This window comes from Fusarium odoratissimum (assembly GCF_000260195.1).
Source record: "Fusarium odoratissimum NRRL 54006 unplaced genomic scaffold supercont1.25, whole genome shotgun sequence".
Lineage (NCBI taxonomy): Eukaryota > Fungi > Ascomycota > Sordariomycetes > Hypocreales > Nectriaceae > Fusarium > Fusarium odoratissimum.
In genome coordinates, this window is record NW_022158778.1 from 127,706 (window position 1) to 141,734 (window position 14,029).

At 50.0% G+C, this 14,029-nt stretch overlaps 6 protein-coding genes across 16 annotated transcripts; 3 read left to right on the forward strand and 3 right to left on the reverse strand.

The window, feature by feature from the left end:
• Positions 1-442: 442 nt before the first annotated feature.
• FOIG_12144 (uncharacterized protein) lies at positions 443-5,602 on the forward strand. Of its 5 annotated transcripts, none has more exons than XM_031212904.1 (4): positions 443-1,109; positions 1,312-1,425; positions 1,490-2,472; positions 2,523-5,602. In XM_031212904.1, exons 1-4 carry the CDS (start codon positions 1,024-1,026, stop codon positions 4,169-4,171), a joined length of 2,832 nt encoding a protein of 943 aa, XP_031057200.1. In that variant the 5' UTR covers positions 443-1,023; the 3' UTR covers positions 4,172-5,602. The 5 variants fall into 5 exon arrangements, with proteins under 5 accessions (XP_031057200.1, XP_031057202.1, XP_031057201.1 ...); XM_031212906.1 differs by having other exon boundaries at positions 443-1,087; positions 1,148-1,425; XM_031212905.1 differs by having other exon boundaries at positions 443-1,425.
• On the reverse strand, positions 4,019-6,530 carry FOIG_12145 (adenosine kinase). Of its 2 annotated transcripts, XM_031212909.1 has the most exons (4): positions 6,140-6,530; positions 5,546-6,004; positions 4,995-5,490; positions 4,019-4,840 (listed from the first exon to the last, which is right to left on the reverse strand). In XM_031212909.1, the coding sequence occupies exons 1-4, from the start codon at positions 6,453-6,455 to the stop codon at positions 4,804-4,806; spliced, it is 1,308 nt and encodes a 435-aa protein (XP_031057205.1). In that variant the 5' UTR covers positions 6,456-6,530; the 3' UTR covers positions 4,019-4,803. The 2 variants fall into 2 exon arrangements, with proteins under 2 accessions (XP_031057205.1, XP_031057206.1); XM_031212910.1 differs by having other exon boundaries at positions 4,019-5,490.
• A 94-nt stretch (positions 6,531-6,624) lies between these two features.
• FOIG_12146 (60S ribosomal protein L2) lies at positions 6,625-8,293 on the reverse strand (the record flags this gene model as incomplete). Of its 4 annotated transcripts, XM_031212912.1 has the most annotated exons (6): positions 8,229-8,293; positions 8,075-8,161; positions 7,906-8,013; positions 7,412-7,795; positions 7,257-7,354; positions 6,625-7,200 (listed from the first exon to the last, which is right to left on the reverse strand). In XM_031212912.1, exons 2-6 carry the CDS (start codon positions 8,121-8,123, stop codon positions 7,075-7,077), a joined length of 765 nt encoding a protein of 254 aa, XP_031057208.1. In that variant the 5' UTR covers positions 8,124-8,161; positions 8,229-8,293. The 4 variants fall into 4 exon arrangements, with proteins under 4 accessions (XP_031057208.1, XP_031057207.1, XP_031057209.1 ...); XM_031212911.1 differs by having other exon boundaries at positions 8,075-8,293; XM_031212914.1 differs by having other exon boundaries at positions 7,075-7,200; positions 7,412-8,013; positions 8,229-8,256.
• Positions 7,450-9,672, forward strand: FOIG_12147 (uncharacterized protein). The gene has a single exon (XM_031212915.1). It carries the CDS (start codon positions 9,021-9,023, stop codon positions 9,261-9,263), a length of 243 nt encoding a protein of 80 aa, XP_031057211.1. The 5' UTR covers positions 7,450-9,020; the 3' UTR covers positions 9,264-9,672.
• A 185-nt stretch (positions 9,673-9,857) lies between these two features.
• FOIG_12148 (uncharacterized protein) lies at positions 9,858-12,339 on the forward strand. 3 transcript variants are annotated; one of them, XM_031212918.1, is made up of 4 exons: positions 9,858-9,996; positions 10,126-10,475; positions 10,531-10,902; positions 10,986-12,301. In XM_031212918.1, the coding sequence occupies exons 2-4, from the start codon at positions 10,458-10,460 to the stop codon at positions 11,895-11,897; spliced, it is 1,302 nt and encodes a 433-aa protein (XP_031057214.1). In that variant the 5' UTR covers positions 9,858-9,996; positions 10,126-10,457; the 3' UTR covers positions 11,898-12,301. The 3 variants fall into 3 exon arrangements, with proteins under 3 accessions (XP_031057214.1, XP_031057212.1, XP_031057213.1); XM_031212916.1 differs by having other exon boundaries at positions 9,978-10,295; positions 10,346-10,475; positions 10,986-12,339; XM_031212917.1 differs by lacking the exon at positions 9,858-9,996 and having other exon boundaries at positions 10,000-10,475; positions 10,986-12,339.
• Positions 11,294-13,406, reverse strand: FOIG_12149 (uncharacterized protein). Its single transcript, XM_031212919.1, has 3 exons — positions 12,812-13,406; positions 12,627-12,762; positions 11,294-12,573 (listed from the first exon to the last, which is right to left on the reverse strand). Exons 1-3 carry the CDS (start codon positions 13,136-13,138, stop codon positions 12,542-12,544), a joined length of 495 nt encoding a protein of 164 aa, XP_031057215.1. The 5' UTR covers positions 13,139-13,406; the 3' UTR covers positions 11,294-12,541.
• Positions 13,407-14,029: the final 623 nt, after the last annotated feature.

Here is a 14,029-nt window from a genome sequence, read left to right on the forward strand (position 1 = left end):
ACTGGCCAACATCTTGCCTTGTATACCCAGAAAGTAACATTGATATTTATTGATTCCTAATGATAAATGCCTTTGACTATAAGACTTGGAGGTCTGATATTGAGATTTAAGTGCCTAGACTTATGAAGATACTTCGAGCCATGTACTAAGATATTGATTGGAACAACCTGCGGACCGTACTCTCGTGTCTGATAATTATGCGTTCACCTTCAAGCTTGAGTTGGGAACGATGTCATACTACTAAGCTACTAACTAAGGTATCTGAGGTAGGTATGGATGTATTTCCAGGGTCCAAATGTCCCCCAGCGAGTAAAAGGTGAGGTTAGTAGGCACTCGTCGCAAGGCAATCATGGATCCAATCCGAAGTGAACCCACAGGGCAGTAAGACTCAGCACCACCACTGACTGGGCTTAAAATCTTGTGCCTTGGAAAGACCGCTGAGCCTGACCTGACCTGACCTGACCTGGCCTGAACCTTGAGGGGTTCGGTTCATTCAACCTTTCATCACTCTGAGGTGTCACAGTGATACTTTTCTCCCTTCTCTTTCAACTTACGTTCACCAAAGTCACGCTTGGCTCTACAGCGCAATTAACAATAGACCTGCAGTATAACTCGGGTCGATTATTATTGCGCGTGTTTACTTTGCCTTGCTTTGCCTTATTTTACTTTGCCGTATACTTCACTTTACCCTTCTCTTCTACTTAACCCGCCCCTCCCTCCATCTCTTCACCAATGTGTGTCTTCTCGGCCAACGATTCCATTTTCGCGAACCGAGTCTGGTGCCAGTGCCAAACCTCAATCTCAACCCAACGACCCGATCTGCGAATGAGTTATGGACCGAAAGCCTTTCCATGATCCCATACCAGAGAAAGCATGAACGAAACGATTTTCAGTTCGATACCGACGCTCTAGAACTGTGCCGCGACACCTTTCGTCCTGCCCTTTACCCCTGCGCATCCGTGTCCGCCTGCGTCAACCTCGAGTCCACACAGTTTACGTCCCGATCCTACCGACTCCGCGATCATGGAACCCGAGACCGCGACGTCGACCGTCCAGGCCGCAAAACCAGAGCATGCGGATCTTTCTGGTAAGGCCAGACAAACGTGGCGGTAAGTTGAATATCCTCACTCACAAGATACATGTGAAGGAGCCATTGATTCATTGATTTGCCTCGTGTGATCATACCCCGCCAAAAAAAACCAAAAAACCAAAATAAAAATGAAAACACCATGATTTGATCGGCTTGCGCAAACACCACATACTGATTCCTTGCTCATACCCAGTAAACACTCAGGAGCTGACATCTACTAGCTCGGCAGTCAAACTGCGAAAGCAACTGACAAAACACATGGAAAAGCTTCCAAAAGATAATAACTCTGGTGTTGACATCTCCCAGTTCGAGGCGATGGATACGGTTCTGGATAAGTGAGGAAGATCGCATGCGGCTTGCTGCGCTCATGAAGCTAATTCATATAACCCCACAAAATAGATTCCGCCTTGCCTGTGTGCAGACCATCTATCTCGACTTTGAGTATGCTGTCGCCGAGCGTACCGACCAAACTATGTGGTTGGTGCATACTAGTATCAACAACGAATATCGAAAAGCCCTGGTTCGCCTCCGACACCTGGCGCAAAATTCGGACAAGCAAAAGACTGACAAGACGGCCAACGAAAAGCGCAATGGCGACAAGGACAAGAACAAGGGAGAGAAACAAACCACCCCAAAGCAGAAGGGTGACAAGCGCAATGTGGAGCGACGGAAGTTTGGGGACAAGTATCTGGGCTTTCTACATGTTGCTCAGGAGTTCTACAAGGGATATGTCCAGCGCCTCTCTGCCCGATACGACATCCCTGAATTGAAGCGCATTGCTCAAGGCGTCGAGGTGGACGGATCCCCCAGTAGCGATGTCGTCAGTCCCGTTCCCGATTCGATCTATCCACTGGTCATCAATTCATGCCACTTCACTCTCATTTGTCTCGGCGACCTGGCGCGTTATCAGGTTCAGTCAGGCCTGAAGAAATCGAGCTATAAGATTGCACTGGCCTATTACAGTCTTGCTCACGATCTGAAACCCGATTCCGGTTTCCCGTTCCACCAGATGGGCATGATAAGCCTCGAGGAAGGCAAAGATTTAGATATCCTTTACTACTTTTACCGGAGCATCGCAACTGCCGATCCTCATCCCAACGTGAAGCAGAATCTTGAGTCCAAGTTCAAGAGCTATTTCCAGCCGGATAAGAATCCGCCTAAGAAGCAAGCACGTGGACCAAGCGATGCATTCGTCACCTGGTTTACTAAGCTTCATGCTTCCTACTATAGGGATGAGACCATGGCAGGCAGCAGGGAACTTGAACGGGAAGTCCTCCATCGGCTTGATATGGCTTCCAAGAACCCTGACTATTCCGAGGTTCTGTTCAGGATGTCCCTGATCAACATGTCGAGCTACTTCATCGCCACTCAGAAATATACCGGTAGGTCTGCTAGTCATATAATGCTTATTGTTATTTCTAATACAAAATAGAGGCACAGACACAGGCAGCTTCACGTTTTTGTCACCATACTTTGCGCATCAACGCTCAATTCATTCTTGCGTTTTGCTCGGCACTCATCTCTGAGCTCACCAATATTGTCGGCCGCGAGAACCCTGCTTCCGAGGACCCAGCAACAGCCAAATCATCCCCCGTGATCGAGGCGCTTCTACCTCTGCTTCGTATATACGGCATGTGGCTGGCTGCACGCCGCCAGGAAATATTCGCGGCTGGTAAAGCTCTTGGCACCGTACTGCCAGATATGATGAAGGCCATTTCAAAGGTCCTCTCATTACTGTGCAACGAGACATATACCCAGGAAAACCTGGCCTCATGCCCATATCTTCTCGCGGAGGATGTCCAGACCCAAGGTCTGCTTCCCCTTGCCCCGGACCAGGTTCCGCAAGCTTGCCGATCCTACTTTTCTGAGAGCGGTGGCTTGAAGCCAAGACTGCCATCCCAAGAGAGACGACTCGGCACTTTCCAGGAGACACTGGCAAGAATCTTGGACATACTGCGATGCGCCTACTTCCTGGCTGAGGACGACTTGTGCCCTCTTGCCGCCCATGTCTCCGAGAAAGGCCTTGCTTTTGAGTACAAGGAAAAGCCTGCCGCGAGCGAAGATACTTCCCAGCCGATGTCTATTGTGAGTTCTCCTGTGCGGGAAGCTCAGAGCAACACCAGGACCGCAAGTCGACATCGCACCGTTTCGGACAACCCACAAACAGGGAACCGACTTGCGTCCAAGGTGGACGCGAGGAGGCCTTTCGTTGCATCTATCGAGACACAGCCTCCCCATGAGCAGTCCGTACCTGACGATGCTGATAACACTGTTATCAACATGCTTGCTCCTTTCCTAAGGCCCCCTACCCCTGAACAGGCACAATCTGGTCCCTGCTCCACTGATGAGACCTCATACGGAATGCATAGCACAACTGCGAACGAGGTCTTTGGGATGCTTCAGGCTGACCCCAGCCCTACCACAGGCTCCATGCCCTCTGGCAAGTTTGAACCTCTTCCCTGGGACTGGGTATACACCCCGACACCCCATAAGGGTAGCGATGCCTCGGTCTCATACAAGGATGCTTTCGAAGCTCCCATTAGTCCCAACTTTTCTACAAGGAAAACGTCACGAACCATCAGCGCATTTGAGGACCCTTTCACCAATTCTACTCCTCAGCTACCAACCATGCCGACTCCCCGAGCTGGCAGTGGCATGATGGCCAGCCCTCGTGTTAGCTCAGCTGCCGAAGAGGCCCATCGCAACAACTTGCTTCAAACTTTCGGTAGCTCTAGCACCCCTCGTACTTCGGTGTCCAGCCAATGGGGCCAAAACCACAACCGCACGTCCATCGAGACAGCACCTCAATCCTATGGTCATCACCAAGCCCCGAACGGCTACGCTACGTCTTCCTCTTTGTCTGCGTTCTCACACCCAAGCAGTTTGTATCAAGGCACACCTGCTAATGAGGCTACTTTCGGCATGCCGACTGGAGTTGGCTATATGGACACGAGCCGCTACGATCGCAATCACATCCAGGATCCTGCATCATCCTCGTCGGGCCGACGTTTCCAGATGGATGAAACGACATCCAGTTATGATGCTGCCATCCTGCAGGCTGCCTTTTATGGCAATAAGTAGAAGCGTAGGTTGTTCTTTTGTGCTTTAGTACACCGCCGTGGAAATTGGGATATTCCAATCTGCCCAGTTTTTCGTCGACTCTTGCGCTTTCAAAAACGTCTCGTTCCTGGTCTAGACCACTCGGGACGGAACATGATTGATTGCATAGCCGACGATTCGCTATAAAGCACCTGCACGTGTCCCAGCATGGAGTACTGATCTTTTGGAATCGGTCAGCTTTCGAAGATGTTGACGGCATAATGGATCAGTTTTACAGGTGCAGTACGCTGGCCTACCTCGGCTGCTCCATGTCTTCGGACCTCGTGCGACAGCTGATGAGTTTGCTCGCCAACCGGGTCAAGCTTAGTCGGTATTCATCCAGTCTGATGGTATAGACACCATTCGTCGGTGCAAGATCTTGGGTTTTAAAGCAAGAAGTCATTCATTTTATATTCACTCAGATAATATGCTTGCCAAATACTCGATATCGTGGAGGATACCATGCCGCTCAATGCGCTTGGGAGCCCTCAGTTTGGGGTATATTCTCCCTTTGGATGCAAACGCCGTTGTTGAAACCGTTTCCCTTTTCCCCAGCAACGCCGAACCACATTCAATTATCCAAGAAGGATGTGCAAGATGAGTTGTTAATAGATTTAAGCAGCCTGGTAGGTTTGCTTGGGGAAGGGGTATCTGCATGAGAGTTAGTTGAGGTTTGTTATCATGTTACTGGGATTGGTGCCCTAGTCAAGGAGCTATGCTGTTGATAAGAAAGATAGGTAGAGGAATGAAGCAGTAAATTTTGGGAACACAACTTGGCAAGAATGGTGCATGCGGGTAAACTTACGAAGGTCCAAGCTCCTGGATGCTCAAACGAGCGAGCCACTGGCCCATGTCAATGCTGGTTTCGAGGGGCTTGTTCTGGAGGATACCAGCCAGGAGACCACCAGCAAAGGCGTCACCAGCACCATTGGTGTCGTTGATCTTCTCCTTCTCAATAGCGTGAACGGGGAACTCCTTAATATCGTCCTCACCCTGGATAGCAACCAGAGTAGGGTCGGTACCCTGAGTGACAATGGCAATTCGCTTTCTCTTGGTATTCTCCTTGGGAAGGTTGGCGAGGTGCTTGACAACATCCCTGGGCTCCTTGCTAGGGAGGTCGTGGGACTCGGCATAGGCGGCGGCCTCGGTCTCGTTGCCGATGATGTAGTCCCAGTAAGGGGCGCTGGCATCGACAACCTCCTTGAAGAATTGAGGGATGAAAGGAGCAGACAGGGAGAGAACAAAAGGCTTGTTGTGCTCAGCAGCCTGCTTGGCGAGCTCCATAATGGCAGGAGGGCAGACTAACATGGGTTAGCATTATCATAGTGTTTGTGATGTTTGTGACCGGGCTCGTACCAGTGAAGTGGAAACCACCGACGTAGTAGACCTCAGCGTTCTCAACGAGCTTCCAGATCTCAGGCTTCTTTAAGTGATCGAGGTCGTAGTGGTTAGCAGCGCCAAGATCTGTGCACAAGCTTCGGTTGTGGCCGGTGATGATAGCACCACATCGGCCAGTCTTCTCCTTGGGGTCGACACGGTATTCAACACGGAGACCAGCGGCCTTGACAGCATCGTGAAGGATAGCAGCATACTTGTCATCACCAGCGCCACCAAGGTAGACGACACTGTTAGGAGGGAGGATGTACTGAGCACCTCGAGCACTGTTTTGTGCAGCGCCTCCAGCAATCAGCTTGGCATCGTAGTTGTTTAGGAGGTCTTCGTAGAGAGGGAGATGCTTCTCCTCTGCGAGGATGGCGTCGTTAGGCTTGAGACCATACTTGTCAAGAAGAGCCTGGTCACCCTTGGCCTGGATGTCTGTATAGAACAAAAAGCGCCTGTCAGAAAATGTTCAAAATGGAGCAAATCGAGGTAAGCGGGTAAAGTATCTGATTGCAATGGAGGGGCATTGAGAGTTATTTCTCCTGCAAGTGCAATTGAAAAGCAACTCACCGAGGAGAGGGTTCTCGAGACAGAGAAGAGAGTATTCCTTAACGGCAGACATGGTGCTTAACTGTCTTGTTTGGAAAGAGAAACTATGTGATATAGATGAGGATAAAAAAGTAGATGAAGCTTCGGAGGGGAAGAGTTTGAGGTGAATGGAGGGGTCAAACGTCTTGGTCTTGGTGGGGTAAAAACGTGGGGCGTGGTCTTTCGGCAACCGAAAAGGAGCGAAGCTGGAGAAGTTGCGAGTACATGTGCGACGGCAGCTGGGAAGGAGGGAAGGAAGTTCAAGTCGGAGAGTCGAAGCAGATGGTCTCGCCAACATTTTTATGTTGATTACGTGCCCGAATAGTAGCTTCGAGGCCGACAGGTTTAAATGATGAGAGTTTCTATGGTCAAAATTACAAATTTATGATCGACGGACGACCAGAGCTCTCTGCTTAATATAAATGCATTCAATCAGCCATCATACGATCCAGATCTGGTTACCTCATCATGATCCGGTGACCTCGCCGATACCTTGATTACCAAAAGAACCCCATGCGATAATCATCAATTAACCCCCTTACTCGATAATTCAGAAGAATTGTTCTTGTAAAGTCTACAAAGCATTCCGATGAGCAATTTAATTCATGACAAGAAGCTGAGCATATATCACTACCATAATAAAAAAGCGTGGTGTGCGTGATTGGACACAATCGCTGAATGGACATTATTTTAACCAAGCATGCTTCTTCTCTCATGGAAGCCTTTTTTTGGTATTCGTGGTATCTCACTTCTTCGCTCACATCTTTCACAGAGAAACGGCCTTCAGATTTTTTTGCGCCAAATGCCATAGTACTTGCCCTCGGAGCTACCAGCCATCTGCTCTCGGCAGTACCTTCAATAGATGCAAGCAAGCCAGTAAACACCATCCCAATGAGACCATGAACCCAGCCACCACTTTACTCCTTTGTCTTCTGGGTACCACGGAGGAGACCCGTCCTTCTGGCGGCAATAAGACCGGCCTTTTGACCCTGGGCGGCGTATCGGGAGATGGTAGAAGCCTTACCAATATGTTGATGGTTACCCTGTGTCCATTGTCAGCTCTTCTGTCTCCCATCACATAAATTCTGAGAATACGTACACCACCGTGAGGATGGTCGACGGGGTTCATGGCAACACCACGAGTCTTGGGCCAGCTGTTGCGCTTGACAGCGAACTTGTGCTTGGCACGAGAAGCCTCTGCGAGACGTGTCAGTAATCCGATGCCTCATTTCATTATCCTCCGAGAAAACATACTGAGGAGAGGCTTGTCAGTTCGGCCACCGCCAGCGACGATACCGATCATTCCTCGGGAGCCGGAGTGGACGACCTTCTTGGCACCGGAGGGAAGCTTGATGCGGGTCTTGCCCTCATCAGGGTTGTGGCCGACAATGGTGATGTAGTTGCCGGAAGTGCGGCCGAGAGTGCCACGGTCACCGATCTTCTCCTCGACGTTGGAGACGACAGTACCCTCAGGCATCTCACCGAGCGGAAGGACGTTGCCAACGGTGAGAGCAGCCTTCTTTCCAGCGTAGATGAACTGGCCAGTGTACATGCCCTCGTTGGCGATGAAGGTCTCGGTGACCTGCTTGAATCGGTAGGGGTGGCGGAAGACGACCTTGGCGAGAGGGGCACCACGACCTGCGCAGACAATCATCGTTAGTTGTCGTTCCTCCATCATTGCATTTGCACACAATTGTGCAATTTCCGTCAAAAAAATTCTCGGGAAGCTCATCGTTCGGGAAACTTGCCAGCATCGTGGACGATCTCTCGGACTACACCTCGAAGGTAGCCATGGCGCTCGGCATAGTCGAGGTTGCGGAACTTAGCAGGAGCCTTGTTCAGGCGCGTGTTGGCCGCTAATAGGCGTCAGTATTTTGATGTTTTTCGATATCGTGGAGAGGCTCGTTCGGTACTGACTGAAGATGGATCCACGACCCTTACGCTGGTTGCGAATAACTCTACCCATGGCGGCTCTTCTTCACGGTGTGAAAAGGAAAGGGTAGTCTGTGAAGCTGCGGGTTAGTATGAAAGATCGTGGGCGAGGAAGAAAGGAAGGGGAGGGGATATTTACCTGGCGATGGCCGCTTGGTGTGTTGTTAGAAACGCTCGCGCTGCTAATTTTGTGCGTCGTTCTTTCTCAGTTTACGGTGGATCCAGTCACGTGGTAGGGCTCGATCGCTCTTTCCAATTTTCAGTTCCAATTCGAATGTGGGGTCTCCCTGGTCAATAGTACCTAAGGTAGAACGGGCAGGGATACCTCAGTGTACCTAGGTACTTAGATCCCATAAATTATCCAGTCTCTGTCATTGGATGTTGGCGCGACGCGTGCTTAACCAATCGACCTTTCGCCTCTCGACATCGCTCAAACTGAGCTGAGGTCATCACCAGCGATCATCACCACGACAGCGCAATCATGATCTGGTGCATGCTTGATTCTCAGCAATATCTCGTCTGCTCAAGAGTGCTAGATTACACCACGTCGCTTTCACCACATATGCTGTTCGTCGGTATCGCTGATGCCGTTCTGAATGGCCTGTTATCAATCTTGCGTTTCCTGCTGTTTGCGTATATACCACGCGTGGGCTTTTATGTTGCGTTGCGGGATGCTAAGCGGGGCGATACACTTTGATGTTGAGGTGATTGAAGTCGACCAAGTGGTTGATCCATGATGAGCGACAAGGGGAGGACGGGGCGTTCAAAGTGGAATATTCCTAGGTGGATGCCCTCTGTCTTACGTCTTTGGACTTCGCGACAACTTCTGCGATATGTTTCTAGTGGGACATGTTCATTCTTGGCCCGTTCTGACGGATAGCCCTTCGTCTTTGAGACAGACCTTGAGTGTGGCGGGAAATTGCGCTATCTAATGCTACATGGCGGTGAGAGCACACGATGCCGATTCTCAATATTTGGTTTTCACACTCACGACTATGCGACTCATTCTTCAGATATGGCTCCGGCGACCCATACCAGAAAAGTTTTTGGCAATGCGGCAACTGGCACTGCTCGAGGAGAAAGAACATCGGGGGTTGATTGGGTGCCGAAGTTCGGCCAGGGTGTTTATTTGAAGATCATACGGCCAAACTTGGCCAAGATGACGAAGAAGTGAAGACGCTCCAGTTCGTCTTGGCCCAACGCGAGAGTCAATCTACTTATGCGGAAACTAAACCGCAGAGGGAAGGGATGAGAGTTGTGTACTGGTGGTATACTACCAAACACCACATTTGTTGGAATAATCTCATCATGACATTGAAACGGAGATCTTGGTCCAGATCGTGCCCCAGAAGCTCCGTATGGGGAGGGCGCAAGAGGCGGTCGCTGTCACAAGGATGCAACAGCCTGGTTGCAGAGAGCTCTCGGCTGGGGGGAACACCAAAGGATGTTTTTTACATTGTTTCTATTGCGAGCTTGATTGTTTAGATAGTCAATTGATATTTGTCTAGCCTATCAGGATTCACCAGCCTAATCTGCGGCTCTTCAACCAGGCTAGTGTGTGCTTGTTCTGTGTCAGAGCCCAAGTTACGTCGTTCCTCCTTCTCCCCACACTCATCTCCATCTCCATGTCAACCTCACATCAACAAACCACACAAAAAATGTCGGCCGAAGACGACTCCTCCGACCTCTCTTCGCTCTCTTCGTTGTCACCTGCACCTTCTGATATTGAGTTGGACGAGCCAGTCCAAGAGCCAGTCCAAGAGCCAGTCGCCAAACCCAAAAAGGGTATCCAGAAATACTTCTCCAAGGCTACAGACAAACCAGCCAAGGAGGCTTCGCCGCCACCACGAAAACGCTCACCGTCGCCCCCTCATGAATATGTATTGGCAGATAATCCAGACATCGCAGTATGTGTCCTACTACTGTGCCTGTCTCCTTTTCACAATTTTCTATTTTGCCATTCAGCGCGTGTCGGAGCTGTTGCGACGCGCTACAGTCGCGCATTGGACTTCAAGAGTACAAGCTAACAGCTACAGTTCATTGTGATGTTCAGAAGCCGATTCAACGACGCATTTCCTAAATCGCTTGCCCATTTTGGCCCACAAGAACTCGAACGTGATATTGTCGAACCCATTCCTGGCGATCGAGCAGAACATTTCCTTTGCGCGTTGCTGGGGTTACTATTAAATCGCAAGCAAGATGTCAAGTATGGCAGGACCCTATGTCGCAAGAAATGATGCGCTAATCAACAACTAGGCCTGGCCATTACGGTCGCGCTTTAGAGGATGCTGTCAGTACTCACAAGAACCAATGGGCACCTGCTTGGGAGGACAAGAGCCCTTTGTCTGGAGGCGCAACGTTCGCCTCGATGAACCCTACGCAACGAGTGCGTATTAGCAAACCAACCCTCGAGACTGTCCCTGGTACTAACATTGATAAAGCTTACACTCCTGCGATATCTAATTCTTTGGACTCTTTCGTCCTCCGACACCGTCAAAGGACTTATCAATCAATCATACAAGCAAAACCGCCACGAAGATGATACGAACCAGCCTAGATCGGTACAGCCTTGGGGATCAGATGGAGACAAGCGCCGCTATTTTCTGATTGAAGGACAAGACGACACTGCTTTCCGCGTTTACAGAGAGAGCAATCCTGCTGGGACCAACAGAACATGGTGGAGCGTTGCGGGTACCATCGAAGAGCTCAAGGCTCTTGCTGAGAAGCTCCAGGTTAAGGATGGCGGACCAAAGGCTACAAAGCTAGCTCAGAAAATGTTCTCTGCGGTTCCTCGATTCGAAGCCGGCGAAGATGTTAGTTATAGAGACCTGGCTCTGGCACCAAGAATGGGTTCTGCCACAGCTCTCAACTCGACTGCAGTACTGACACTTTATAGAAACGTAAGCGCCGTGATTACCGCCAGGCGCGCAAGGAACAGTTCAAGAGACCGGAGCCTGGGTTTTCTCTTTATGAGGGTCGAACTCGGGGCAAGAAGATGAAGTATACATACTCCGACGATGAAGACATCTTCACCACCGACTCGACAACTCGACGATCTACTCGCAACACTGGAACTCACACACCTGCAGAGACTGGTCCTGTCACCACTGCTAGTGGTCGACAGATCAAGGCACCAACACGGCTGAACCCCACAACTGGAAGCAGTGCTCCAGGCAGTGTACAGGGAGACACGTCTGAAGTTGATAGAGAGCAATCTGTTGGTCCAACGGGACGGCCTCGCCGATCGGCAGCAGTGAACCACGGCACAACCGGCTGGGCCGAGAACAACAAGGGGCCCCGGCATAACGCCTCTGATGATTCTGACGACGAGAGCGAGGCCGATTTCGGGGATGACGAGGAAGATGTTGATGAGCACGTGCCTGAGGAATCAGAAGACGAAGACGACTTCGACGAAGATGAAGCTATGATGGACGACGACCTGGAAGAGAAAAACCGAAGTCTGGTTGTAAAGCTTTCAGTAACACCACCAAAGTTGCGGAACGTCCTAGGACCCAACTCGCAAGCCGGAAACAAACTGCCAACGCCAAGCTCTGATAAGACAGGCGAGGAGCATCGATTGGGAGAATCGCCTCTTGTTGAGATGCAAGATGCTCCAGAAGCGACATCCAACAAGGAAGCACAGGCTGCAGCCCAGGAATCTCCCACTCCAAACACTAACTTTGCTGAACGCAACAATGCAAGCCCAGCAGCCCTATATGCGACGTCTCTGGCTTTTAGAGGGAGCCCAGAAAAGACGCATGCGCAACCTGTTCCCCGCCCTCTCGATGTTGGGGCAAATCACGAGTAGGGGCTGGTCATTTGACACTATACGTTTTTGTTGGAGTTGGGGAGCTAAGGTTTATATGGCAAAAAGCCAGCGACGCAGAAGGTTAGCGATATGGCGGAATGGAAATGCAGTATTAGAAGAAGCAAGGTGTTGATGGCATCGAACTTGCGTGCCCATGAACAGGGTTCTTTAGAGGTTTAAAGGGAAGCCCAACGGACAACAGTATCTTGACCCAGCGAGGGGTTGAGATGGGCAAGTATGTCAGCATAGCGAGGCATATTAGTTATTATACCAATGTCAAGCTATATACGACCGTATTGCTATCTAATTCTTTCATGAAGGCAGATGTCACTGAGAGTGGTGCATTCAGGAGCGAAGAAACAGGCGATGTGTGATATAGTCAATGGTCAAGGGACAGACTCTCAGAACCAGAAGACAGTAGTTATGTAGAGACTTTGTCAACCCACCTACCGACTAAGAAGTTCATGTTCAGGGCTTCGAAGTGGCAGAAGCCCATACTGGGTGAAACGCTTTGATAGGCGCTCCGGACTGGCTTCTCAGACGTTACACAATGATTTGTCGTCATTTTTAGCTTAGTAAATCATACATGGCAATGCGATCGGCCTCCTGAGTATTGCGTGTAGTCTTTTCAACTCCCGATCTTGTCAACCTCTCTTAGGATGGGTAGGTATCTTCCCTAGGATAACAAGTTAGCTTGAATGAAGCTTGACCATGTGTTCAATGACCTACAATTGTTGACTCCCCACCACCAGCGTCTTACTCGCGCACCTAATGTGTTGCCGTGCAATCGAGCATTTCTGTTCCAATGTTGCCAGCCACAGAGGAAGAGGTTGTACACTAAGCCCTGGGTCAAGGGCATGATGATCTGGCACCGTGTTAGCAACCAGAAGCTTTGATACTCTACATATACATGCCTGATCCCTCGTTGTAATCAACGCCACCTTCCACCATGTATCCGCCTTGGAGATACTTCGAAGATAGCTCTGCTCGAAGCGCAGATCTGGCAGAGGAGGTAGGTGGGAATGTCTGGGCGCCGGTCGGAGAACGCTGTAGGGGATGTCCTCTTCTTCATCCTCCTCGTCGTCGATTCCATCGTCGTGCTCGTGCTTGACGTGCTCTAGGGTCACAGGTTGTCTTCTCTCGGCTGCTGTGGGCGGGTTGGTATCAAGAGCAGGATCTGGATGGTGTTCGATGCTTGCAGCCTGTATAGTGGCGGCAAGCTCTGTGGGAGCCGAGTCCATATTTGGTGTGCGTAGTCCCGGCTGGAATTATGGTGCGATTCTGGTGTTTTCAAGATGTCCCGGATTGTTGTCGCCGAACAGATAGTAGATACCTTGTTGATGAGAGTGGTGTTGATTGCTAAAGGTACCGTAAGGTCAGTACACAAATAGTGGAGGTAAGGTAGGTAGTGATGGACGTCGCATGGATGGCCGAGCTGCGGAACGTTACTGCTGGGGCGGTAGACTACTAGCGTGTGGAGGTGGTGGGGAATGACCGAGATCCAATGACATTGACTGAATGGGAAGCTCAAGACCTGAATATGGATATCAGACATCGATTACTTACAGCTCCTGTCATTGAGCTACAGCAACAGCTACAGCAACAGCTAAGAATGAACTAGTAGCCCTTGAACATACAGCTTACCTTGGGCCGGGTTACATAGAAGAAAGCCAATTGAATTTCTGGAACAATCTGCGGGGACTTGAACTAATAAATCTGACATGTATCAATGACTTTTCAGTACTATTGGTCTATAGGTGCAAGGTGAATCGCCTCGTCCCTGTCCGCTTCATAGACGTATGTGGTATGCGACTTATACAACTCTCTCAGGGCCCAAGTTTATTTCATACAAGCTAGTAATATGATCTGAAGCTTGGAACGCCCAAGGCACATATAAACACATCTTGTAACAGGACAGGGACTTCCTGAACAGCGTGAGGCTTGAACTAGCCCTATAAGGTCTGCGACCAATGTAAAACTCTTGACACCTGCCCATCAATTGATTGGTAGGCAGAGTTGCAAGAAGGTCTAGGTATGAGTGACGAGTATCATGATCAGTGCAACGGTGGTTACTGGAGTTTATGCAATCATATGAGTTAAATCTTTATTACAGTAGATGAGACCTGAACCAA